Source organism: Callionymus lyra, chromosome 4, assembly GCF_982586985.1.
Source record: "Callionymus lyra chromosome 4, fCalLyr1.hap1.1, whole genome shotgun sequence".
In the NCBI taxonomy this organism is placed as follows: Eukaryota; Metazoa; Chordata; class Actinopteri; order Syngnathiformes; family Callionymidae; genus Callionymus; species Callionymus lyra.
Window position 1 is genome coordinate 30,053,154 of NC_141821.1, and position 24,335 is coordinate 30,077,488.

Genomic DNA, 24,335 nt, shown 5'->3' on the forward strand with positions numbered 1-24,335 from the left:
CTCTGGTGTCCTCCCTTGCTCTTGAAACATGGTGACTCTGTGATTGATCAGGATGCTGTCCAGAGTGTTATTCTTTATGCTGAAGATGTTTCTTAATGACATTGGCTGAATGCTTGGGGTCGTTGTCCTGCTGAAGAATACATTTTGGGCCAATCACACGCCTCCCTGATGGTATTGCATGATGGATATATATCTGCCTGTATTTCTCAGCATTTAGGAAAGCATTAATCCTGAACAAACCTCCAACTCCATTTGCAGAAATTTAGCCCCAAACTTGCAAGGAACCTCCTCCATGTTTGCCTGTAGACACTCATTATTGTAGCTCTCTCCAGCCCTTCAACAAACTGCCTTCTGCTACAGCCAAACATTTCAAATGTTGATTCATCAGTCCAGAGCACCTGCTGCCATTTTTCTGCACCAGTTCCTATGCTTTCCTGCATAGTTGAGTCACTTGGCCTTGTTTCTATGTCGGAGGAATCTCTTTTTAGCTGCAACTCTTCCATGAAGACACTTCTGGACAGACTTCTCCGGACAGTAGCTGGTGTACCTGGTCCCACTGGTTTCTGACAGTTCTGAGGTGATGGCACGGCTGGACATCTTCTGATTTCGAAGGGAAATAAACTTGTTGTGTCTTTCATCTGCTGCACTAAGTTTCCTTGTTCGACCACTGCGTCTACGATCCTCAACGTTTCTTTGTGCTTCTTCAAAAGTGCTTGAACATCTTGAAACCTGAGTCTGCTTTGAAATCTTTGTCTGGGAGAAACCTTGATGATGCAGAATAACTACCTTGTGTCTTGTTGCTGTGCTCAGTCTTGCCATGGTGTATGACCTCTTGGTGCAACTTAGACACATCATCAGTGTTGTATCCTGGGTTCATAGGGTGTTTCTCGCAACAGACACCCTCGCCCAGGCGACCCAGCCAGGGTTGATCAGGCCCCGGGTTGTGTCTAAGTAGCTTGTTAAGACAGCCACCTTGACGCTTTTTCTGCTGTGTTGGTGATGTCTCTGGTGGCTTTCCTTATGTGCGGTCCCTTCACTGCCAACATTTTGAGTGCCCTGATGAGAGACTGGCCGATGAACCCTCTGCACCCGACCTCGATTGGGTTGCATCGTGTCCTCCATCCCCTGCTTCGGCATTCGCCTGCCAACTCCTCATACTTGGCCCTCTTCCTCTCGAAGGCCTCCTCCATCCGGTCTTCCCAGGGGACAGTCAGCTCCAGCAGGACCACTTGCTTGGTTGTTTCAGACACCAGGACTATGTCTGGCCTGAGTTTGGTCACTGCAATGTTATCAGGGAACTTGAGCTGTCTTCCTAGGTCCACCTTCAGCTGCCAGTCCTGAGCTGTTGCCAGCAGCCCCCCTGCTTGAGTCCTGCGCTGCTGTGGCTTCTCCCCAGCTCTTACAAAGGCGATGGACTGCCTTGTTGGTTGTTGATTTTTGCTGGTGGAGATGCCTGTGCTTATGACCTCTGCAATGACCCGCAGCACCTGGTCATGGCGCCAACGGTAACGCCCATCTCCAAGTGCCTCAAGTGTTTCAACCTACTTGTGAAACTGATGATCATTAACACCTGTTTGGTAAAATTGGTTGATCATACACTAGATTCCTACAAAATCCCTGACTTTGTACCTATAAGAATAGTTTTGAGGTTTCTCTTTTGTTCGCTCATTTTTGTAAGCATTCTTAGTTTACAGCATTTTATTTACACCGGTCTAAAACCTTTGCACAGTACTGTATATAAAAAGAAACTGATTTTGGCTTTGTAATATATATATACTGTATATATATATATATATATATATATATATATTAATAATAGTTCTTTATTTATTTATTATCCAATAAAGTATGTGTAAAATAAAATAATTTGATTTCAATACTTAGAATTAACATACAAATGTTCACTAAGTTTGTTTGAATTTGTATCGCAATTACATTACCGGCTGCCATAACTTGTGGCAATGACTGAGAATGAGAGGATACAGTCGACTCTAGCAGCTTTTTAAGCTGATTATTTGATAGATTTTGTTTCAAAACGACTGAAAGAGGTTACTTCTTCATGTAGTCTGTAAATACTGCAAAACTACTTTAAAGTACTCGGACAATACTACAAATATTTCCTAGATATAGAGATGGATGGATGGATGGATGGATCTTTGCCAATAGGCACCTCTAGTAACAAACACAATGTTCCAGCAGAACGACGTTAAAACATTTATCCGAATAACCTTGAATAATGTAAATGATGATGTAGCTCGTCCTGTGCAACGTTAGCATATGTTCTGACGTGTAACGACAAACAAAACGAAGCTTATGTGCGAGTGAATCACAGAATCTCATGATTCTTGAAGCACAAACAGTACATTGTGTGATAATGGAGTATTCCTTGTGCTTGTGTGAGTAACACACCAGTACGTGCACCAACACATTTGACATGTCTTCAAAGATAAAGACAAATATCATAAATCATTTTCAAAACATTCACAAAAGTCACAAACTACACAATGAGGCCCAGTTGCTCAAGTTTAATTGATTTATTTTAGAAAAACTCAAGAACACCACATAAACACATCAGGAAGTTCTTCAAAATATTCTTCCAACAATGATCCCTCCAGATACAGGAAGATGCTGTAATTTGATGCGTTTGTCAAATATCTATTGATTCTTCTTGAAAAATACTGATATCCTTTTCCCATTCTTTCTTTTTACATAATGTGTCATCACTCCTTTAATTTTCTCCGGTTGTCAATAGAATGTTGAGATCTTCCTACACTTCTTGGATTTATAGCCCCCAGTTAGTGAGAAGTTTCATCTCCTTCTCTAAATTGTAATTTCTGACCATCTTGAGCCACATTTCAATGGTGAACTCACCAAACGTGCACAAGGCAAAGGGTAGTAACAACAAATATTGTTTTGATTTAGATTTCTCTTTTGTTCGCTCACTTTGCATTTTGTAAATTGATAAAAAATAAACAATTATTATTTATATTTTTTTCAATGGCTAATGTTTCAATAACAAAGGTTGGGAAACTAGTGTCAGAGAGCGAGGTAGCGAAGGAAATGACCAGGAGACAAGTGAGGAAAAGAGTCAGGAAATGTGGAGATTTCCTCTGGATGTGAGGTAGATGTGTGTGTGTTCCTGACATCCTCCATTAGTTTCACTTCAAGTGAAGCCCACGAGGGAAAGGAGGCGACCGCGCTGTTGTTAGCCTCATTTCAACTTTTTTAATTATTTTTTTCTTCTACAAGATATCTTTTACAGACTTCCAAACGCTTGTTGAATCAATTATTTGATCTTTTTTTTACACGTTAATGGTCATGTAACCACAACAACAGGTGTGGACCACTGCCGTATGCTGTATCGGTTAGCATTGTTTGGTTTCTGCGATGTTGCGTTGCGTTCTTCAGCGAGCGAACAACCTCAGACACTCTCACCCGCTGGCCAGTGTCATCTTCAGAGGTAAGACTTCCCGTCCCAGTGTGCCGTGGATGTTCTGGTCGTGCCAGGTCTGTAAAAAAAATGGAGAGAAAATTTGATAATTGCAAAACGTACAGAGGTCCGTCAGTAAAGTGTAGGTGTCAGCCGTCGCCAATGTGTTGCAATCGACTCACAACCTGTTCAAGTTCTTTCGCACCATCTAGCCGGGGTAGCCTGCAGCCGCCTGTGATCCCAGCGACCAGTTATCATGATTTACAATAATTTTTTTTTTTCACTGAATTATATTTTATATTGAATTCATATTTAATATTATTTCATCATTCACATCTTTCAGAATCCAAATTACTTTTCTCGCCATTATTAATGGAAGGTTCCAGCATTTTGGAATTTGTTCAGGTGCATATGTGCCACTTTAAACATGAAAAAAGAACATCTTAAAAATAAACAAATAGTACAGTTTTACTATTTACAAAGTGAAGGTTACAAATTAAAAGTGTGGACATTTACAATAAGTATGTGTTTAACTTGCATAAGGTTACTGCTATCAGAAACTAAATCCAAGTTTTTTTTATTTGATAAAAACACACGTTTTAGTGTCAAATAGAAGATACAAATATATAATTAATTCCATTAAAAATGCCTTTCAAAATTTGGGGAAAATCGTCTTTTCTCTTTTCCACTGGTGGCCCTTGGACTGGATGTATGCGGCCCTCAAGAGGTCAAAGTACGAATTCAACTGATTGCTAAGTAACAATTTTATTTTGTAGCTCTATTTTTATTAATATTTTAAACATATAACAGTCCATTTTTGTTTGTTTTAGGCCAGTTTTTCTTTATTTGAAATTTGCCTTTCGTGAGTATTTCAGAGGAAGAATAATCAAAAAACATTTTATTCTTGGTTCTCGTAAAATTTTATCTCCAAATGACATCTTTTCTCTCTTTTTTAAAAGGTTTTCAACCTTCTTTGTAATTGCTTGACGGCCCCTTACAACAGTCACAGTATATAATGTGGCCCCTGGGGATATGTAGTTGCCTTCCCCTTCTCTAGTGGTTGTTCCACATGTTTTTAAGGTGTAGTGGTTATAAATCCAAATTTTCTTGAAATGCATTCGTGAAAAAAATCACCAAAAACCTGCTGGTATATTTCTCAGTTTGGGCCAATCAGTCTTTTCTGGCTCGAGCTCAATGTGTTTGCTGTGTTGAGGTGAATCAACTTTTCCATCTGCATGTTTGTTCCACAAGTCAGTGTCTGATGTGCTCAAGTGGCGAGCTGTTCTCTCCACTTCCTGCCTTTGTTTCGGCTCTACTTCCTGGTGCCATCACACACGGGCCCGTCGGACCCACTTGCCAGAATCCTCAATATCAGAAGGTGGAATCTGGAAGTTGTTCTCTGGGATTCAGGTGTTAACAGTGACTGATACATGGAGACGGTATCGTTTTTTTAAGCTAGAAATAAATAATACTTCACTGTCAATTACTGGAGAGATTGATTTTTAAAAAAGTAATCAAGGGATTATTACGTTTACTTTTCGTAAAACATTCTCATAATATTTATAATTATCTTGTTATTTTATATTTGTTGTTTCAGTTTTTCCCTCAAAATATTTCCTTTTCTTTGAGAGTCTTCAAGTTTTTGCATTTTTTTTATTCTATTCTTTTAGTTTTTGTATCATCAGTGAACACTGTATTTTGCATTTCTATTTTGACTAAAGGGTTAAGAATTGATAAGTTACAACTCTTCAGTCTACTTGTCCATATCAAATCACTTCACTCACAAATGGCTTTAGGTCCTCAGTCAAAAACTAGTTTGTAATCTATAGTTTAAGAAACAATTGTGATGGGTTCACAGACGCCAAAGACACAAATAGGGAACAATGATCATTCTTCATTCTACTTTCATATATAAAAACAATTCTGTATTTCAAAAGACACGGTGTTTAGGCTGCTATGGTAAATGTAGCACATTTTCTTATTTTTCCTTTCAACTCGTTCCACCCTGTCTGCACTCTCTTCTCCGCTTCTCTTTGTTACTCAGGACGACTCCTTGTCTGGAAGATTTTGAGGCATAGATAACACACAGAGTGTGTTTACTTTTATCCTGCAGACAAATTCCGCGGTCATTTTTGGACACAATCTTTGTCTGTCGTCAACGTCGTGGAATGAACAATATGTGAAGTTGCAGATGAATGAAGAGATGAAGTCAGATGAAGGAACTTTACATAAAGGTGTCTGCTAAATTACATGTTAACTAAAAATATCTAGGAATCACATGACGCTTTCTCAAAAGAGACAGCTAGACCCTGCCAGTATAGTTTAAGAATTCCAATGGGCAAAGGATGGTGATGGCTGGTTCATTTGGTTCAACACCATAACTCCTGCCGTGCCTTCATGAAGCCAAATGGTCCTGTTATTGTCTTTAATTTTAAACATTACATGGTATTCATGTTTAAAATTCACCTATAAATTATAAATGCTATCAAAGGTACATTTGCGTTTTACATTATTTCAGCTCAGTAGATTAGACATGTCAAATGTATTAGTGACACGAGAGTCTTTTATACGATCAACATCCTGGACTTTGTTGCCTGGTGGGGCAATTTCTTTATCGCCCCAAATGTGTCTACGGTGCAGATCAGAGAAAAAAAGACGCCCCAATACACAACTGTGTGACCCCGATTTGTCTGCTTAACAAACTTCACAAAAGAGAGCCGGAGCTTGTTCTGCACGTCACCGAGTGACACATCTTCAAGTCATTGTTGGATCCAGATGGATGTTTAGACCACGACCAAAATGTAAACACCACCAAACACGTCTATTTTGGGTGAAAAGGTGCAGTCTAAAGTTAGCCTCATATCTTGTTGTCTGGAAGTTCCCAGTGGGTTTCTATTCCTGGCTGCAGCTGAATCTGTGCCAAGAAACTCACCACCGTGCCATTTCCTGTCTGGGATGTCAACTCGGAGGTCAGCGCTTAGGAGATTTACGCCGCTCCCACACCCACGACCGGGTCAAGTGCCTTCCAGTCCTCGCAGTGGAAGGGTGGAGGAGTTTCTTTGGAGATATCTGGCAGGAACAAATGTGCACTTGGTCGGTCTCATTCTTGACAGAAACATGGTTCAAAACAGGAAGTCAACGAACGTTGTAGTGGAAACCAACAAGTACATTGTGAAGTAGATTTTTGTAATTATTTTATTCATAAACATATGTTTAAGTTTGTTAGTGTGATCTTGTCTAACAATGTTCCGACTGGAGACAATCTTGATGATGGAAACAAATCACTCTCGAGTCCCTGTTGCGGATGATAGTTGAGATATTTCATAAAGATTCTATCGCTCCTCATTCTGAGAATTACTGTCAAAGGACAGTTAAGGATGGTTCGATCATAGTGCAGGAGGGATCAGTGAGGACTTTCAACAGCTTTACTTAGTTAGAGTTATGATTTTGTCCAGTGAATTCAAATCTTGTCTGATTTGAGCCAAAGAGAGAAAAAAGATCATCAATATTCATAATTATACTATATTACAATAATGAATAAAATATGAATACATTGGTCTTGGATAAGAATATTAACAACAACATAACAAGAACAAGAATAACAGGATCAGAAACAGGAATAATGATAGTATTATTGATAATAACAGTAACAGTAACAGTTATAATAATAGTGATAGTAATAGATGGATAGATAGCAACAACAGTAATAATAATGATGATAATAAAAGTGTGAACTGATACATCCATCCAGCCATTTTCTACTGCTTCTTCCCTTATGGGAGATTTTTAAATCACAAAAAAAGAATCTTATAGCCAATGTAAGATCAAATTTAAATAAATAAAAGCACAAAAAATGTTGGTGTTGAAAACTCCTCTGAAGGCTGCTTATAGAAATGTATGAAGAACAATAACAAAAACAATAATAATAATAATAATAATACAAATAATAATAATAATAATAGAAGTTATGACAACAACAAGAACAAGAACAATAATAATAATAATGATATTAGTAGTAATAATAATAATAATAACAAGAACAAAAACAATAATAAGAATGATAATAGTAATAATAGTTATGATAACAAGAACACTAATAATAATAGTAGTAATAGTAATAGTTATGAATGTCAACTTTCCTCTTGTGCAGTAAATAATGTAACTAAACTAGCATAAGCAGTGACTGTCAGTTAAACAAATCATTTCCAGCAGTATATAGCAAGAGAAACATTTCTATACAGTCAGTAACACTGACCTCATGAGGGTCATATATGTGAAAATAATGTTGATGTAATGGGTTTAACTACAGACTGCTGGAGTAAAAAAGTACATAAAATATTTCATTTTGCAAAATGTATTGAATTGAAATTGTCTGTCTTTCTTATTCAGGGTCCAAGAAGAAAACAAAAGTCATAAAGAACAACACCAACCCTGTTTGGAATGAGGTACGTCTTTACACGATCTCAGGTGATGATAGTTGGATATGTTACAATCAATGGGAAGATCAGACTCTCTATCAAACTCTGTAAATGCTGGATTCACAACATAGCTTTCTCTCTCCGTCAGGGCTTTGAATGGGACCTGAAAGGAATTCCTCTAGACTCTGGAGCTGAATTACACTGTGTGGTCAAAGACCATGAGAAGATGGGGAGGAACAGGTACTTCTGTTGAGTAGACCAGCTCAGCCAGGGCGAGACCATGAACCGGAACAAGACTTTTCCAGAATAAAACCAAGTCGAGAATGGAAAAAGAATAAAGTTCGACTTTCACTTGCATGGGTTGTAGAACATTATACTCTTAATGAAGACAGAGATGAGACAAAGACCATGAAAAACGTTGAGACTACAAGTCTATTGAATGAACTTGATGCAAGCATGTGCGGTGAGGCTGCTCTCTTATTGATTATAAATACAGTTTGGAATGGTAGGAGAGCCATATCTGAAAAAAATAGATTTGAAAAATACACAGAAATATAAATATATATAAATAGTAATTAGATAAAAAAATAAAAAAAACTGGTCCAGAGGCATTTGTTAATGGGCCAAAGGCATAATGATATATATATATATATATATATATATATATATATAATTTCTGTTTCATTGATTATCACTGTCTGAAATGTGTATTATTTTGAAAAAAAAAGGTATTTTCTCTGAAGTAACATTAGCCTGGGACACCTGACATGTCAAGATGATCAATTGAGTCACTACTGTAGTAAAAATAACTGAAACACAAACCTATGTGATGACGGTTTTTACCTAATCTTAAATGTTGACCCTTGAATAAAATGACGACATGAAAACCGGTTTGCAAAAAATGTTGGGGACAGTTTAAAAAACTACGTCAGTGGTCATGTTGGACAATCATCAGTGAAACGAAATCTGATTCACTTCCATCCAAATTATTATATCCCAACTCTGCTAACACCGCTGGGAGCACACTTCCCAAAAGGTAAACTGACCCTTCCATACTGTTATTTTTAGGACCAGTTCATGGCATCGACATTCACGGTTTACTCAGAGGTGACGGGGCAGGCTTGAAAGAAGCTGGTCATCCACTCATTGTCACTATTTATTCAGTGATATTTCCACCCATTCACTCGGAGTCTCTGGCAACAGGAAGACTATTCCCAGTCTATCACCTGTTGTCACCAACTCCTATTTTTGTTGATTATTTTTAAATAAATTATATTACGTTGACTCATACAGGAAAACATATTTTAATTACACATTTTGTAAATAACGTGTTTTACGCACTTTATCTCAATATTGCGAGGTTTTTGTGCTTAATTGTTCTTTTGCATTAAGTTTTAAATTCTTGTCTCCTCAGATTTTTGGGGGAATGTCATCTGGCTCTGCGAGATGTTCTTAATTCTCCAAACCTGCAAGCTTCCTTCACAGTCTCCCTGCTCGACACCAAGAGAAACAACACTGGGGTGAATAAGACACATTATCTTAATTTAAATTCTAATTAGTCTCACTTATAAAATTGAAATCCTCATGTTTGTCGAACCATATTTTCTCATTGAGGACTAGATATGCATAGACTCTTTACTTTATTTAAGATTTTTCACCTAATTCATTATATTCAGGCAACAACATAAACAAAGAGGAGCTGTTGAGCCAAATGTTCACATTGATGAAGAGAAAGAGGCTTTAATCATAACAATCGTATTAGACCAAAATCAACTTTTAATGATATATATATTTTAATGAATCTTTATTGATTAAAATTTCCTCAATATAAATATTACATTTACAACAATGTAATTTAAAAGACAATAAATACTAAATGACATAAGACAAAAAAAAATGTATATAAGCAAAGAACTTTAATAATATATTATTAAATGTTCAATTATTGATGAATAATAAAACAAATTTAACATAAAATTGTCGACAACAGAAATATGTTCTTCATTACGTTGAGAGTTGTACTCTGATCTCATGAGGGCCAAACAAAACAAAGGTCTGTTTGCGAAGCTGCTTCAAAAAGGGAGGAATAAAAAGTTTAATTTTTAATTTTAACTATTCACAGCAGAGTTGTGGGTTCAAATCCTTAAACTAGCAAGGCATCTGAAAACTCTCTTGTGTTCCTGCAAGGCGACCCTGACTCTGCAAGTCTCCTACTTCCCACCTCCTGGATCAGGGCCCTTCTTCCACGCCTCGTCTCTGCCCGAGTCTCTGCCTCACACCAACCCCAACGTTGAGATGGACACGGTCACCAGTGAGTTCTGCACCGAGACAGCCATGATGCTGACTCAGCAAAACATGTTTCAAAACCCATGTGTTTTCAGTGATCTCTTTGGACACCTTCGAGGAGGACACGGAGAGCATGATCATGGTGGAGCCGATGGAGGACCAGGGTGCGGACGACGGGCGCTCCATGGTGATAGTTGGCCCCCAGGGGCCGCAGGGAGACGAGTCCCCGGCCGCACACACGCCCAAACGCTCGCCGCCGACCCACAACAACCAGGGAGGGATGAGGAAGAAGAAGAGAGGGGGGTCCGGCACTCAGTCCAGACCTCTCCCCAATAAACCTCAGGACCTGCAGGTACCTGACACACTCCAGAGTTTGGACCAGAGCGTCTCCATGTGGACATGCTTGTGTATTACATATGAAAGTTGTTTTACTAAAAAAAAAAAAAAAAATGACTAGAATTTTCAAAATAAAACGTGTTATTCAAGGCTGTTGTTTTTTGTGCTGACACTTCCACAAACAAACGTAATGTAAAATTCTGGATATTGATAGATCATAAGCTCAATGTCAGCATTTCTTACACCAAGGTTCGTGTGCGGATCATCGAGGGCCGACAGCTGCCGGGCATCAACATCAAACCGGTCGTCAAGGTGACAGTAGCCGGGCAGACGAGGAGGACTCGCATCAGGAAAGGCAACAACCCACACTTCGATGAGGTGCGCAGTTCTTTTAAGATCATAATATCACTCGTTCCATTCAAACATGTGTCCATCATGTGATTCTTTTCTTTTTAGACTTTTTTCATGAACTTCTTCGAGACGCCAACAGACTTGTTTGATGAACCCATTTTCATAACAGTAAGTTCACTCAATTCTTGACTTTATCAACACACAAAACACTTCCAACATGTTGCCAAACACAAGAGCTGCTTTTGGCACAGCTGAAAAAAACATTGTGATTCATTTGTGGAAAGATTTGTTCTGTTAATTTAAGAGCTGTTTGTGTCTGTCTGAGATTGAACTAAAGACTGTTTTACCGACAGGTTTGTGACTCCAGATCACTCAGGACAGATGCTGTGATTGGAGAGTTCAAGGTAACAAGGCCTGTAAATCAAAAGCATAAAAAAATAAAAAAGATTAATACAAATAATACAACTTTTTTCAATGTATCTTTTCCACAGATGGATGTTGGTGCTGTTTATCAGGAACACAGTATGTAACATGACCGAATTATGGCTATAAAAATATATAAAAAAGTTCACACTTTGGGTCTTAAATGTACAAAGTGTGGACTGGAGCTGAAATGTGGCTGCTATCATCTCCTTTTTTATTTTATTATTATTATTATTATTATCATTTTTAATTCAGACTATAACTTATATATACATTTTCCTTATTTTCTCTCCCTTTACCAAGTCACCGCCTACTTAAAAACTTCAATACTATGATGTGTTTCTATGTAAAGAAAATGCCTTATGTATCTTTTGGTTGAGTCATATTAAATGTAATTGCATTTGCTTCTCTGTGCTATGATGGAATTTATAATCAAATCAAGAACTACTTTTTCAAAGCTAAATAAATAATGAGGAAATTTTAACCCTAGTGTTGTCTCTGGGTCAAGGACAGGACCTGAGATAACACAGACGTCAAATACAGCAAAAACTGCAATTTTAGTTTTTATAATATTTTTTTCAACATTGATTGATTATTCCATACGTTTAGGACACTGTTTTCTGAGGAAATGGCTGCTGCTGTGTGACCCCGATGACCTCTCGGCCGGCGTCAAAGGTTACCTAAAAGTCAGCCTGTTTGTGTTAGCCGCTGGAGACGAGCCACCGGTGAGCGTCAGACTTGACACATGTAAGAGTGACGCCCTAGAAGTCTTCTGTCAGATACGAGCGTCGTCATTTCAGGCCGACAAGCGAGAGTGCGTCGAGGACAAAGAGGACATCGAAGGCAATCTGCTGAGACCGGCCGGTTTGTCTCTCCGAGGAGCCACGTTCACCCTGAGGATCTTCAGAGCTGAGGATCTGCCACAGAGTTCGTCCTCTCACCGATCCGAACGACTTTAGTCGAGTGAAAGATAACTCCTGTCGTCTCTGCTCACAGTGGACGATGCCTTCATGGACGGCATGAGACAGATCTTGGGGTTTGACAGCAACAGGAAGAATCTTGTAGATCCTCTAGTGGAGATCCACTTTGCTGGGAAAACTGTACGTACAAAGTCCAACTATTCACCCCTTGAGCAGAATTGCTGTCTCAGCATTATTCAAACTCATTTTTTCTCCAGGTCTGCACTAAGATTTTGGAGAGGAATGCGAACCCACAGTGGCATCAAAGTCTCACCATGCCCATACGGGTAGGAAACAGTTTCTTCTTTTTGTATGACCATCTTAAAATAACTCCCTCTCATCTCCAGTTCCCATCCATGTGTGAGAAGATGAGGATCCGAATCCTCGACTGGTGATTCAACTCATTTCACTGTTCATTCATCTCGTGTCGGATTTTTAATTTGGCTGTTTGTAGGGACAGAGCCAGTCACAACGACGTCATCGGCACGGCACACCTGGGCATGTCCAAGATATCCGCCCCCGGAGGAGAGATTGATGGTGAGTCCACGCTGTGGTGCAGGGGAATGGTCTGGATTGGCTGATGTTGACCTTGATCTGGTTGTCTTATGCGACAAGTTAACCCATTTTTAGACATGTCAATGTCGTCATCTTTAGGTAGAGTTTTGAGGCGTAGATGGATCGAGGTTCTCAGTCTGGAAAAGGGTTGAATTTCCTCCACACACATTGTGGGATTCAAACTTTACGAGGATATGAAATATTCCTTCCAAAGTGTTGTCTTATCTGGACCTTACAAGTTTGGCAAGTGTAGCGACCCCTGGTCACCTACAGCGATAGAAGCCGAAGTAGGTTTAAAGTTTCCAGAGACATCGTGTCGAGACGTCTCAGGACTCGCTGAGGAAACGATGCCCCTGGATTGTTCCAGGAAATACCTTGATATTTCCTGGAGGATCTCCCTGTGGGGGGAGGGTGATGACCCAGCAACATGCTTCCACTGAAAGAGGAACAAAGGGATAGACAAATGGGAAAAATATCTCAAGAATAAATAGAAAAAGAGAGCGAAGAGACAATAGCTCGCCAAATCTGTATGTTATTTATTTTTTATTTAGTGCAAAAAATAGAAGGGTTTAATCACAATAGATCCTAAAATACAAAACGGAGTTCAAGTGTCCATTTCACAGTCCGAAGAACTCAAAGCGCACCACAAGTCGGGCGGAGAACAAAAACTCAAGGCGACTGAAATAAACAAGAGAGCGGTGATAAGAAATAACACAGACTCTGGATAAAATGACAAAAAGTAGGCTCAGGCACAAGTAGGACAAAATACTAAGAGCAAGAAAGAATGTAATCCAAACAGAGGGACTAGAGACTGTACACACAAGGAAGTGACGATTATAATCTGACGCCTGTTGCTGCAGGAGAAGGGGTTCTAAGCTCTGCTGCCGAGGTGGTGAGTAGGAGATGAGCAACAGGCGCCGTGGAGCTCAGGAAACAGAAAGGATATGCAAAACAAGTTTCAAAATAAAATCATGAGACAAGACATGACACGACTGTTTGATAAAAAATGTTCTTTGAATCCTAAAATAAAATGAGTGCTATCTAATTATGCGATTACCAGTATTTGCTATTCATTAATTATAGTCACAGTTGGTTGTTTATTAAATCTGATTTTCAATCTTGTACTTTGACCAACAAAACTTTATATATTTGTTGTATGTTATTTATTTAGATAAAAGTCTTCAGACCTGCAGCAACACCTGGCACTCACATACAGCACATTGTAAATAACTAGAACTGCATCTGTTCACGTCGGTCCAAAACAATAAATTACACCTTTTTCTTCTATATGTATATCAATCTTTTCCTCAGGCACACAAATTAATAATAGAAAGAATATAATTGAGGGATTTTCTCAGCATTTTTACGTGAGATTAAGAAATGATCAATTTATTACTGATCATAATTTATTCATCTTTTAACATTACTTGATAAAACATAACATTGTCTGAGAAGGCATGGCATGCGTGCAGTGACTAAATTAATGTGACTTGAGCTTTTCTTTAGAACGAGAACTAATCTTTTGTTAAAATACATGAATAATAAAGTTGATAGTCGTGCGGAGTGGTTTATCTATGAAAGCTTCAGCCCAAATCACATCTGTTTTTTTTACGTTTGAGTGCCGTTCCTCTGTTCTTTCTGCTTCTGAACATATCTCTGTGGTTCTGAACCATCCCTCCTTCCTCCTGCACTCAGACGACTTGACCCAGCGGACCGTCCACTCTGGCAGTACGTCCACCTCCACAGCAATTTATCATATTCTGGTTTTCTCTACCATTGATCTCACTTTGATCTTCACCAATGACTACCTGACCGTTGTAATTTCCCGTAATGTGATGATTGTTACATGTAATTCAATGTAATCAACATTTTCCTTCTCATTTTGTGCTCGAAAATGGAACTAATCTCTGATTTGCCTCGATGTAGTGGATGACAGTCTCGGGTTTCTGCCGACTTTTGGCCCGTGTTTTGTCAACTTGTACGGAAGCCCCAGAGAGTTTGTCGCCTTCAACGACCCGCATGAAGCTCTGAACCTGGGAAAGGTACTTTCATGATCCAAAGTGATGGCTGTTTGAGGTGAAATATGGTGATCGTAACTGTTCCTCAGGGCGAGGGTGTCGCCTACCGCGGTCGAGTCCTGATGGAAGTCACCACAAAACTGATGGACAAACCCGAGGCCAAAACCGAAGACATAGCAGCGGATGATCTTTTAGTGGTGGAGGTGCGGTGAAAAAAAAACATAGCCATAAACATTCTCCATTCATCAATTACTGTATTGTTAATGCCTCGAACAGAAGTTTCTTCGCAAGAGAAAGTTCTCCCTCCTAGTTGCCTTTTATTCGGCAACGCTCCTCCAAGATGTGGACGATGCAATCCAGTTTGAAGTCAGCATCGGTAACTATGGCAACAGGTTCGACTACACCTGCCTTCCTTTGGCTTCCACCACACAGTTCAGCCGGGCTGTGTTTGATGGTACGTTGACTGCTGTCAGGCTTATACTCAGACTCCTCAATGTTTCGTACATTTTCAAAATATTCATCGAACACACTTAGTCCTAGAGTCAGCTCATAGTGGATATTATACGTCAAAGCTGGGAACACTGGTGCCGCGGAGCCATGTACTGCCCTTAAACTGTAGTTTTGCAGCCCTAATGAGGACAAAGTAAAAAATAATTTGGATTTATTATTATTATTATTATTATTATTCCTCAGAAAAGTTCTCAATATTCTTTAAGATTTTATTAGATTTTTCAATCTTTCTATCATGATGTATATATTATTATTTGAATTTAAAATGTTGTACCTTAAAATAAATAAATAATTAATAACATTCTGGTTTATATTGAAAATTATTTAAAACAAAATGTCAACACTATGGACAATTTTAGCTTTATTAGGTTTCGTTTATATTATTTATTTGGATATTTTTTGCACCTCAAAATAAATGAATCATAATAAAAAACATCTTTCATATGAAATGTTTTGTGCATAGGTCTTTTAACCCTTGTGTTATCTAAGGTGAACAACCTCCATCACTGCATATGTAAATGTATTTCAAGTGTCACCTTGAACCTGAGATAACAAGAGGGTTTAGATTTTTATTGGGAACAATTTAAAATGTAACTCTATAAACAATTTCAGCTCAGCTTTATAATGTAATACTTTGATAAAATTAGAAAATGTTTTCCCTCATTTTGTCCTTGTTAATCATGTTTTAAAATTCAGTCACAATATATAATGTGATCTCGTAGAAAATATAGTTGCACATCATTGTGCTACCTAGCAATGATGTACTGTGACATTACTTCTTTGAATATAATAAAAAAATACAAAATGTTTATCTTCTCAAATGTTCTCCTCAATATACTTATCTGGCCAAGTATTGAATAAGATATAATATGATATATATATTTTAAATTTCCCTCCTTGTTTCCAGGCTGTCATTTCTATTATCTTCCGTGGGGAAATGTGAAGCCAGTGGTGGTTTTATCCTCCGAGTGGGAAGACATCAAACCAAGAATCGAGGCTCTTAACATGCTGATGGACATGGTGGACCGACTGGTACGTTTTTTTTCTCAGTCATTGAGGACCTTCTTTAGCTCTTCAGCTACAAACGTTGTGTCCAGGAAGCGAACCTGGAGCTGGTGCGGTTGGATGCAAAGGCTGGCGGGGGAATGGAGGCGCTGGAGCAGCGGGTGGTGGAGCTGTTGGACCAGGTCATCTCAGACTGCAGGTAAACCCTGTAAATCTGTGGTCATTAAAGCAGTTGTATGTTCTCATGTTTCTTCTCTTCTACTCCAGCCAGGAGCTTCCATCCATCAATGACTGGCAGTGTGCGACACCTCTGGACCGCTCCCTGAGACACATTCGTACTCTGAACCTGCAGCAGATCGTTTCAGCTGCTCTCGCTCTCAAACACGGACCGGAAACCGAACTATCCACGGTTCTGGAGCAGGCCGAGGATTGGGTCAGCCGACTGAAGACCATGGCCGAGGAGGTGTCTTAGTTCAAACACGATGAAGTCATGAATAATGGCTAACAACTGTTTGTCCTCCAGCCTCAGAACAGTCTTCCAGACATCATCATCTGGATGCTGCAGGGAGACCGGAGGGTGGCGTACCACCGCATCCCAGCACACACTGTCATCTTCTCCCAGCAGCACTGTGGGAAGCACTGCGGACAGCTGCAGACCGTCTTCCTCAAAGTAGGATGAAAAATGGGAAACACATTTTCACTTGCTCAGTGACTTACTGTCATGCTTCAGTATCCACAGGGCAGCGGCGGAGAAGCCAAACTTCCTGGTCAGCTAAGAGTCAAAGTCTGGTTCGGGTTGTCGGTCGATGCCAAACACTTCAATGACTACGCTGAAGGGAAACTGTCTGTCTTCGCTGAGACGGTGAGTTTACTTCATAAACAAGTGAAAAGTCGGCTCTTCGGTCCATTGCTGATGTCGCCCCTCTGGTTCTTCAGTACGAGAACCAAACACGTCTCGCACTAGTGGGCAGCTGGGGAACTACAGGACTGACTTACCCAAAGTTCAGTGACGTCACGGGAAGAGTCAAACTGCCCAAGGAGAGTTTCAAACCCTCGCCTGGCTGGACCTGGGCTGGAGACTGGTTCATCTGTCCAGAGAAAACGTGAGACCATTAGTTTACATACAACTCACACACTAGTCAACTGCAACATGTGACCTTAAATAGTCACACAGATCCCGTTATGTAAACAAGCTTTCCAGCATATCCCATGAATGCATCTTCCTTCTTTGTACACTAGAGGGAGCCAAAGCAAAAAAAAAAATACTACCCCAAGTGGCCAAAAAACCTTTTTTTTTTTTTAATTACTTTTTATTACCATACTCTAGATTACACAGGTACAATTTTTATATTTGTGTGTTGGATTATTTAATACATGGGTTGCAATGTTGAAGCAAAATTGACTTTAAGAAATTGAATTGTAAAAATAACTGAATCATCCTCACAGGCACCTTTTTTTTCCACTATATACACAGACTGCTGTTTGACGTGGATGCTGGTCACATGACCTTCACAGAGGAAGTGTTTGAAAACCAGATGAGGTTACCTGGCGGTCAGTGGATCGGAATGCCGGAGGGATACACAGACATTGTAAATGTCTTCATTACTAAGTTTCTCTTCATTATGGAAGCTTCGAAATACTTGAACATGTATTTTCTCAGAATGGCGAGAAGGCAGTGCCTAAGGATGAAGTGGAGTGTCCACCTGGTTGGGTTTGGGAGGACGTGGAGTGGAGCGAAGATCTGAACAGAGCTGTGGATGAGCAAGGTGTGTTCCCGACACATGATTCTGTGGGACCGTCATGATATGACCTTCTGACCTGATGGTTCAGGTTGGGAGTACGGCCTCACGATCCCTCCGGACCGCCGTCCCAAGTCGTGGGTTACAGCAGAGAAGATGTACCACACCAACCGACGACGACGGTGGATACGCTTGAGAAGAAGAGACCAACAGAAGATGGAAGCTCTCAGAAAGGTAAAGAGGCACAGTTTCACAGATTTTCCTTTCTTTTTTGAATAATAATGAATATAAATTATTAAAGTTTAGAGTGAAGCTGTGATGATAGATGTAAAGTGAATCAGTGAAAAGACAATCAAAGTAGTGTTTTAAAATGTTTCAGAAAAAAAAAAAAAAGGATGACCAATACGTGACATTAAGTGTGATTAAAAAAAAAAAAAATTTGACATAAAACATCACAGTATAAAAATATGGTTATTTTATATTGCACAACCATTACACTTTATCTATTATTAGAGCTTCCGTACATCAAATAAAAGTTTTACATTGAAAAGTTTCTCCTGATCTATAATTTTTATGTGTTATATGTATAATTTATGTTTTTAATTAATAGACATTTTGTTGAAAGATTTTTTAAATATTTGCTCAATCACCATGTTAGAAACATGAAAACAAATATTTATATCAGAGGGACAAAATCCAAGAATACTGAAATAAACATAATTAATTTAGAAAATGTACGCTCATATTTCTTTCTTTTAAAATAACGTGAGAGGTCATTAAATTTATTGACCACTAGATAGCAGCACAGCCGTTCAAATGTCGACTCTAGCGCCACTTACGCTGGACCTGATATTTCTTCTTAATAAACTCAAACACATGTAAATATTTACCTTTTTATTTTCTTCTTCTGATGGAGTGTTTTCAGTGGTGAACCTACAGACAATATCCAGTTATTAAGCTCTTCTATATATTAAATTATTATTACATTAAATACTATCTCTGGTGTAAATGCAGATGTTAATATCAAGACGTGTGTGTGGTTACAGCAGCGTCCAGATGAGTTGGAGAGGGAAGGATGGGAGTATGCTTCACTTTTCGGCTGGAGGTTTCACCTGAAGCCCAGGAAGACGGACAGTTTCAGGAGGCGCAGGTGGAGGTGTCGCATGGAGCCCCTGGAGAAGACGGGGCCGGCGGCCATCTTTGCTCTGGAGTGCTCCCTGGTGAGACTGATGCTGGTCAAATGTTGAAGTCAGGACAGCGATCGAAGACTGGATTTATCAAGATTGTTTAAGAAATAATAATATTGAAATGTGTGGTTTCCAGAGCAGCATAGAGGACAAGAATGACGACAAGACTATCACCACTACGTTTGGGGTCAACAGACCGACTATATCCTGTTTCTTTGACCGTAAGACGTCAGTTTTCATCCTCAATTTTCATTATTTTTATTACTGATGTGTGATTCTCTGCAGGTGGAACCCGCTACCACTTGCGCTGCTACATCTACCAAGCCAGAGACCTGCTGGCCATGGACAAAGACAGCTTTTCTGGTAAAGTATTTAATTTGATTTTTAAAATAGTGAGCTATGGTGCTGTCAGACACGAGAGACGACAGACAAGTTGCATACCCACTTATTTTCATATTTGTGTTCAAATTTGGCAGAAATTAACATATTTTTAGTCACTGACGTTGACTTCATACGAAAAAAATCAAATTATCTTCGCACGACTAACTTTCTTCTGGTTGAAATACATGAATTGCAAAGCTAAGCTCCTTAGAGAAAATCACTTTATTTTGATTTTTAAACATGTCTAAAAAGTGCAGATGATCGTTCGGGTCGTGTGTGTTTGTATGTTTCCTCCATTGTGTCACCGGGTTAATTGAATGCTGCTGGGAAAAATGCAAGTAAGCTTCTGTTTACTTGGATGCTAACGGCTCCTCAGAGACGCTCCTGGACCTATAACAACAAATGCCGGGCTCTCTGAACGTGTGTGTCGCCGCGTTGCATGTTGTGTGTGCTTACACGGCGGAGACCAGTTGTGACCTGGAATAATAAACTTCTCTGAGCGTCGTTCCCAGCTCTCTGTCTCGAGCTAAGCATTCCCTTGTCGATGATGTCACCGAGTGGGAAGCAGGAGATGTATTTTAACTTGCCCTCGTGGCCACAGATGTCACTTCTTACCGATAGTGATGCCAGAGCGTTGGAAAATGTACCTTTTTCGCTGCCAACGCACGGACCTTAACCGACAGGACGAGCCTCCAACTACCCTCAACCTCCAAACCCACTGCTGGGTTTTGACAGACGGCTTAAAAATCTAATGGCTCTTTAATAATCGTGTTCACTGTGCATTTCTATTTACTTTGAAAGTAGTGATATTTACAGCGACCACATTTAATATTTTTTTTAAATGGCAAATGAAACTTTAAGTGTTTAATAATGGTTGGCAAATGGCCTGTAACCTCACTGTCAGGTATGACTTCGTAAGATGGATTTCAGCCTCTTCTGGAATACAACCGTCCTTGATCCGTCCATTTGGTACCACTTACCCGACAGAACTGGGATGTAAACAGTGATTTGGTCATCATTTCCTCTCTCAAGGCTCAGAAAATTAACCATCAATTTCCAATGTTGTTTTTTAAATTGCTGTGTATCCTTCTCCAGACGCCTACGCCATCGTGTCCTTCCTCAACCAGTCGCAGAAGACTGTGACTGTGCGAAACACTCTGAACCCCACCTGGGACCAGACGCTCATCTTCTACGAGGTGGAGATCTTCGGTGACCCGGAGACCACTCTCTCCCTTCCACCCAACGTTGTCGTGGAGCTCTACGACCAGGATACCTATGTGAGATTCTCTAGATGTAGTCAAAACTTTACATCAATCATTGCTAACCACACGTCCAACCATTCAGGGTGCCGATGAATTCATGGGCCGGTGTGTGTGTCGACCGTCTGTAACTTCATCTCCTCACCTGGCCTGGTTTCCTATTCTGTACGGAGACAAACATGCCGGCGAACTGTTGGCTGCCTTTGAGCTGATACGCAGAGAAAAGGTCAGCATCAAATTTATCCATCGTTTTATTTATTACTTTATTGATTCCAATGGTTTTTTTTCCTCAATAATGCAGCTACTTTGAAGTGTTTAATTGATGGTTATGAAAAAACGTTTGGTCCTCATAAATATTTTAAACCTTTGCTGAGGTTGAGGTCTTCACTCTATATTGTTATATATATAATTAACTAGCTTTTTTAGTATTTGAAAGAAAAGTCTCTTGAGTTTGCACACTGCAGTTCACCACTAAAAAAAGTGATGAGATTAGATCTAGACGGAAATTTGGATCTGAATTTATCTTCTATTACTGCAGCCTTTGTCAAAATGTTCTAAAAATCTCAATGGGCATTGATTTCATATTCTACAAACGCTCAAACTCCACCAAACCTATTTTGCTGTCCATGCAGGTTAGATTACTGTCAAAGAATAACATGTTTTCTTTTTGTTGCCAGCCGGCAGTTCATCATATTCCAGGTCAAGAGGTTGGTTTAATTAACTCTGTATGTTTACCATCTTCTTGTTCGATTTGTAACACAAACATGTATGTTTCAATCAAACAGGGAGACATCATGACGTCCACGCATGTTCTGGATGAGGTACAAACTCAAATGTTTTGGTTTTAATTGTTAAAGAAGTGAATAAAGCCTGTGATTTTTCTTCCTTTCTTGAAATAGTTAATGTTTCCAGGCTTCCTCAGTGAAAACCTTCAACAATGGGTAAGTGATATTGATTATGACGATTGTCTTGATATGTCTCCTTGAGCATCTAGAGGCATCATTGAAAAACCTAAATGTTGACTTTTCAAAAGTGGAGGCAGCTGCTCGATATCTTCTACGGTTTCACCACAGTTATTGTTTGATTTCAGGTTTGTTTTTCGATTGCTGGCTTGAATTACGATGAGTCCTTGGACGGACCAAACACGTGTGTCGGACAACAAAAATATGCATTTTACCTCTTGGCTGAGAGCACAATATTTGGCCAGCAGAAAAATGCGATATTGAAATCCTTAAGACAAGGATGTTGAAGCCAAAAGTCACAAATGCTTTAAGATAGATCAACTTTATTGATCCCTCTAAAGCAACACGTAGGTAAACCTTAGCATCCGCCATAGTTTGCCATGATACGGAAAACAAAGTTTGTGAAACTGCAGAATTGACCTTTGGTAAAGACCCACACAACAACATATTAATAGTACAAAAATACTGTATGCAGGCTCTTTTGCTGATTTTTGTGTTTGATAATGTGTTGATTTAAGTGTGTCTTAAATAGATCTTGGACTCTATTGTACTCATCATTATGTGTCTTTTTGTATAAAACACTCTTAAACTAAAACACTTATTCGTTCAGGCTTTTCCTTTATTTTCTGGAACTCCTGTTGTATTTTCAGTTTTATCTTGACCTCTAAAGTATATATTTTATTGAATATTGTTTTGATTGTTTAAGCTCTTTGTGACCCTGGTCTGGAAAAGCGCTATATAAATAAAAATTACTTACTTACTTACCAAATCTTGTTTACCATGACCACAGCCACTCTGCTGTGATTGGTCAAGCATCGAGGTTTGTCACAGAGTCTCATCAATGACAGAATTACCCCCCTCCAATGGAGTCGTTGTATAAACAAAGCGGGGCATTATTACAGCTGGCTGGAGGAGGCGTGAAGCCGTTATCACATCGAAATTAATTTTGCTCTTGTAACCTCTCATTCACCGAGATTTCAGATGCGGGAAAACTTTATACACTTAAAAAAGTCATGATGAGAGACTCATTTTGGTGATGAAGTTTTAAGTCAGGAGAGTTGGATTTTCACATTAGTTGCCCTTTAGATATATTGACCTAAGTACAGGATGAAAGCCAGATGGAATATGAAAAGTCTATCAACTCATTTGACCGTAGTTTATGTCACGAGATAAAGAGTCAAGGAAGGAAAATACATTTTAAAGTTAACCAAAGTTTCTTTCTCATTAATATGTATGTAAGACTTATCTTTAGAACTAATGCTATAATATAATCTGAGATTATGTCATGCTGTATATGAACTAAGAAAGAGATTATACAGTATTTTCATTAAAGCTGTTTTAAAAACTTTTGATATTTTCAACATCTATTTTACCCTTATTCTTTTTTATATTTCAGCCAGAGGAGTCGGACCTGCCATACCCACCACCACAGAGAGAACCCAACGTTTTCATGGTCCCACAAGGGATCAAGCCTGTCCTGCAGAGAACAGCCATCGAGGTCACAAAATGTTCAACAACATCATTTAGAGTTTGAGGACATTTGAGAAAACTACTCCCATCTTTGAGCAGGTCTTAGCCTGGGGAGTTCGCAACCTGAAGAGTTTCCAGTTGGCCAGCGTTTCCTCCCCGAGCTTGCAGGTAGAGTGTGGCGGCACCATGATCCAGAGCTGTGTCATCCGCAGTGTGAAGAAGAAGCCCAACTTTGATGTGAACACGCTCCTCCTTGATGTGGTGAGGATGTCAATGTTCTGTAACTGCTGGGCATGAGTAATCAGTGCAGAGGCCCACAACTTTCGTGCATGTTCGCTTCTGATGTGGTTCTGTGTCAGTCATTTTTCTTCATCAGCGAGGATAGCGAATTAACCATGCGTCTGTGATGCTGAATTTCTCCTGTCCATTTGAAACACTTCCTGCTTACTTAAGAATATCTGCTCCAATCATTTATTTGGCTCCAAACAAGCCACTCAACGTTTATTTCTGAATCCTAACTTAAATTGCCAGGATATACTTTCTCTTAATTCACATTTGGTTCTCTTTCAAAGTCTTTTTTCCATAAAATCTTAACGTAAATGTAGAATTATGGTGCACAAATTTCCTCAGACCGGGCGCAGAGAGTCTAATGTTAATAATATAAAGGGCCAATGCTGATCAGCTCACTTCTTTTATTTTGACAGCGCTAACTGGAGCGTGCAAATAGTCACATATTTTCCCTCTGAAACTCAGACCTTAGCTGTGGCTGTGACACTTTGATGTTAACACGATTATATGGCTTAAATTGACCACCACAAATGAAAGAAGGAGCTCTGGAAACATTCACCTATTTGCCCTGAAATGTATTTAACGTTAACAACGTTACGTTGATTGAGTTTGTGCTTCTGTGTGCAACACCGGTACAAAAAAAAAAAGACAAACCTGCTGATGTAATGCTGGCGGTCACTTTTGTATTTTATTAAAAAGGTTTACGTTTACATGGTGTGTTGTTGGCGCAATATTTGAAGCATTAACCATCAGTGAGT

General features: G+C 39.3%; 1 protein-coding gene across 7 annotated transcripts in view; it reads left to right on the plus strand.

Moving 5' to 3' along the window:
- Positions 1-24,335, plus strand: part of dysf (dysferlin, limb girdle muscular dystrophy 2B (autosomal recessive)) — a 58,726-nt gene that overhangs the window by 811 nt on the left and 33,580 nt on the right. For 2 of the 7 annotated variants that reach the window (XM_087789659.1, XM_087789664.1), the window contains exons 2-39: positions 7,820-7,875; positions 7,997-8,088; positions 9,263-9,368; positions 10,036-10,159; positions 10,230-10,486; positions 10,720-10,848; positions 10,927-10,989; positions 11,175-11,225; positions 11,313-11,343; positions 11,854-11,969; positions 12,045-12,171; positions 12,241-12,344; positions 12,422-12,490; positions 12,551-12,594; positions 12,658-12,740; positions 14,454-14,486; positions 14,685-14,800; positions 14,866-14,979; positions 15,053-15,230; positions 16,194-16,318; positions 16,384-16,490; positions 16,559-16,754; positions 16,815-16,961; positions 17,022-17,153; positions 17,228-17,394; positions 17,766-17,880; positions 17,952-18,057; positions 18,122-18,264; positions 19,077-19,250; positions 19,354-19,438; positions 19,503-19,580; positions 20,694-20,875; positions 20,943-21,083; positions 21,535-21,564; positions 21,643-21,678; positions 21,757-21,798; positions 23,216-23,317; positions 23,389-23,550. In XM_087789659.1, the coding sequence (XP_087645785.1) occupies positions 7,820-7,875; positions 7,997-8,088; positions 9,263-9,368; positions 10,036-10,159; positions 10,230-10,486; positions 10,720-10,848; positions 10,927-10,989; positions 11,175-11,225; positions 11,313-11,343; positions 11,854-11,969; positions 12,045-12,171; positions 12,241-12,344; positions 12,422-12,490; positions 12,551-12,594; positions 12,658-12,740; positions 14,454-14,486; positions 14,685-14,800; positions 14,866-14,979; positions 15,053-15,230; positions 16,194-16,318; positions 16,384-16,490; positions 16,559-16,754; positions 16,815-16,961; positions 17,022-17,153; positions 17,228-17,394; positions 17,766-17,880; positions 17,952-18,057; positions 18,122-18,264; positions 19,077-19,250; positions 19,354-19,438; positions 19,503-19,580; positions 20,694-20,875; positions 20,943-21,083; positions 21,535-21,564; positions 21,643-21,678; positions 21,757-21,798; positions 23,216-23,317; positions 23,389-23,550 (4,163 nt within the window). Of the gene's footprint in view, positions 1-3,094; positions 3,461-7,819; positions 7,876-7,996; positions 8,089-9,262; positions 9,369-10,035; positions 10,160-10,229; positions 10,487-10,719; positions 10,849-10,926; positions 10,990-11,174; positions 11,226-11,312; positions 11,344-11,853; positions 11,970-12,044; positions 12,172-12,240; positions 12,345-12,421; positions 12,491-12,550; positions 12,595-12,657; positions 12,741-14,453; positions 14,487-14,684; positions 14,801-14,865; positions 14,980-15,052; positions 15,231-16,193; positions 16,319-16,383; positions 16,491-16,558; positions 16,755-16,814; positions 16,962-17,021; positions 17,154-17,227; positions 17,395-17,765; positions 17,881-17,951; positions 18,058-18,121; positions 18,265-19,076; positions 19,251-19,353; positions 19,439-19,502; positions 19,581-20,693; positions 20,876-20,942; positions 21,084-21,534; positions 21,565-21,642; positions 21,679-21,756; positions 21,799-23,215; positions 23,318-23,388; positions 23,551-24,335 lie in introns of those variants that run through there. The other 5 variants (XM_087789663.1, XM_087789665.1, XM_087789662.1 and 2 more) reach the window with 4 other exon arrangements.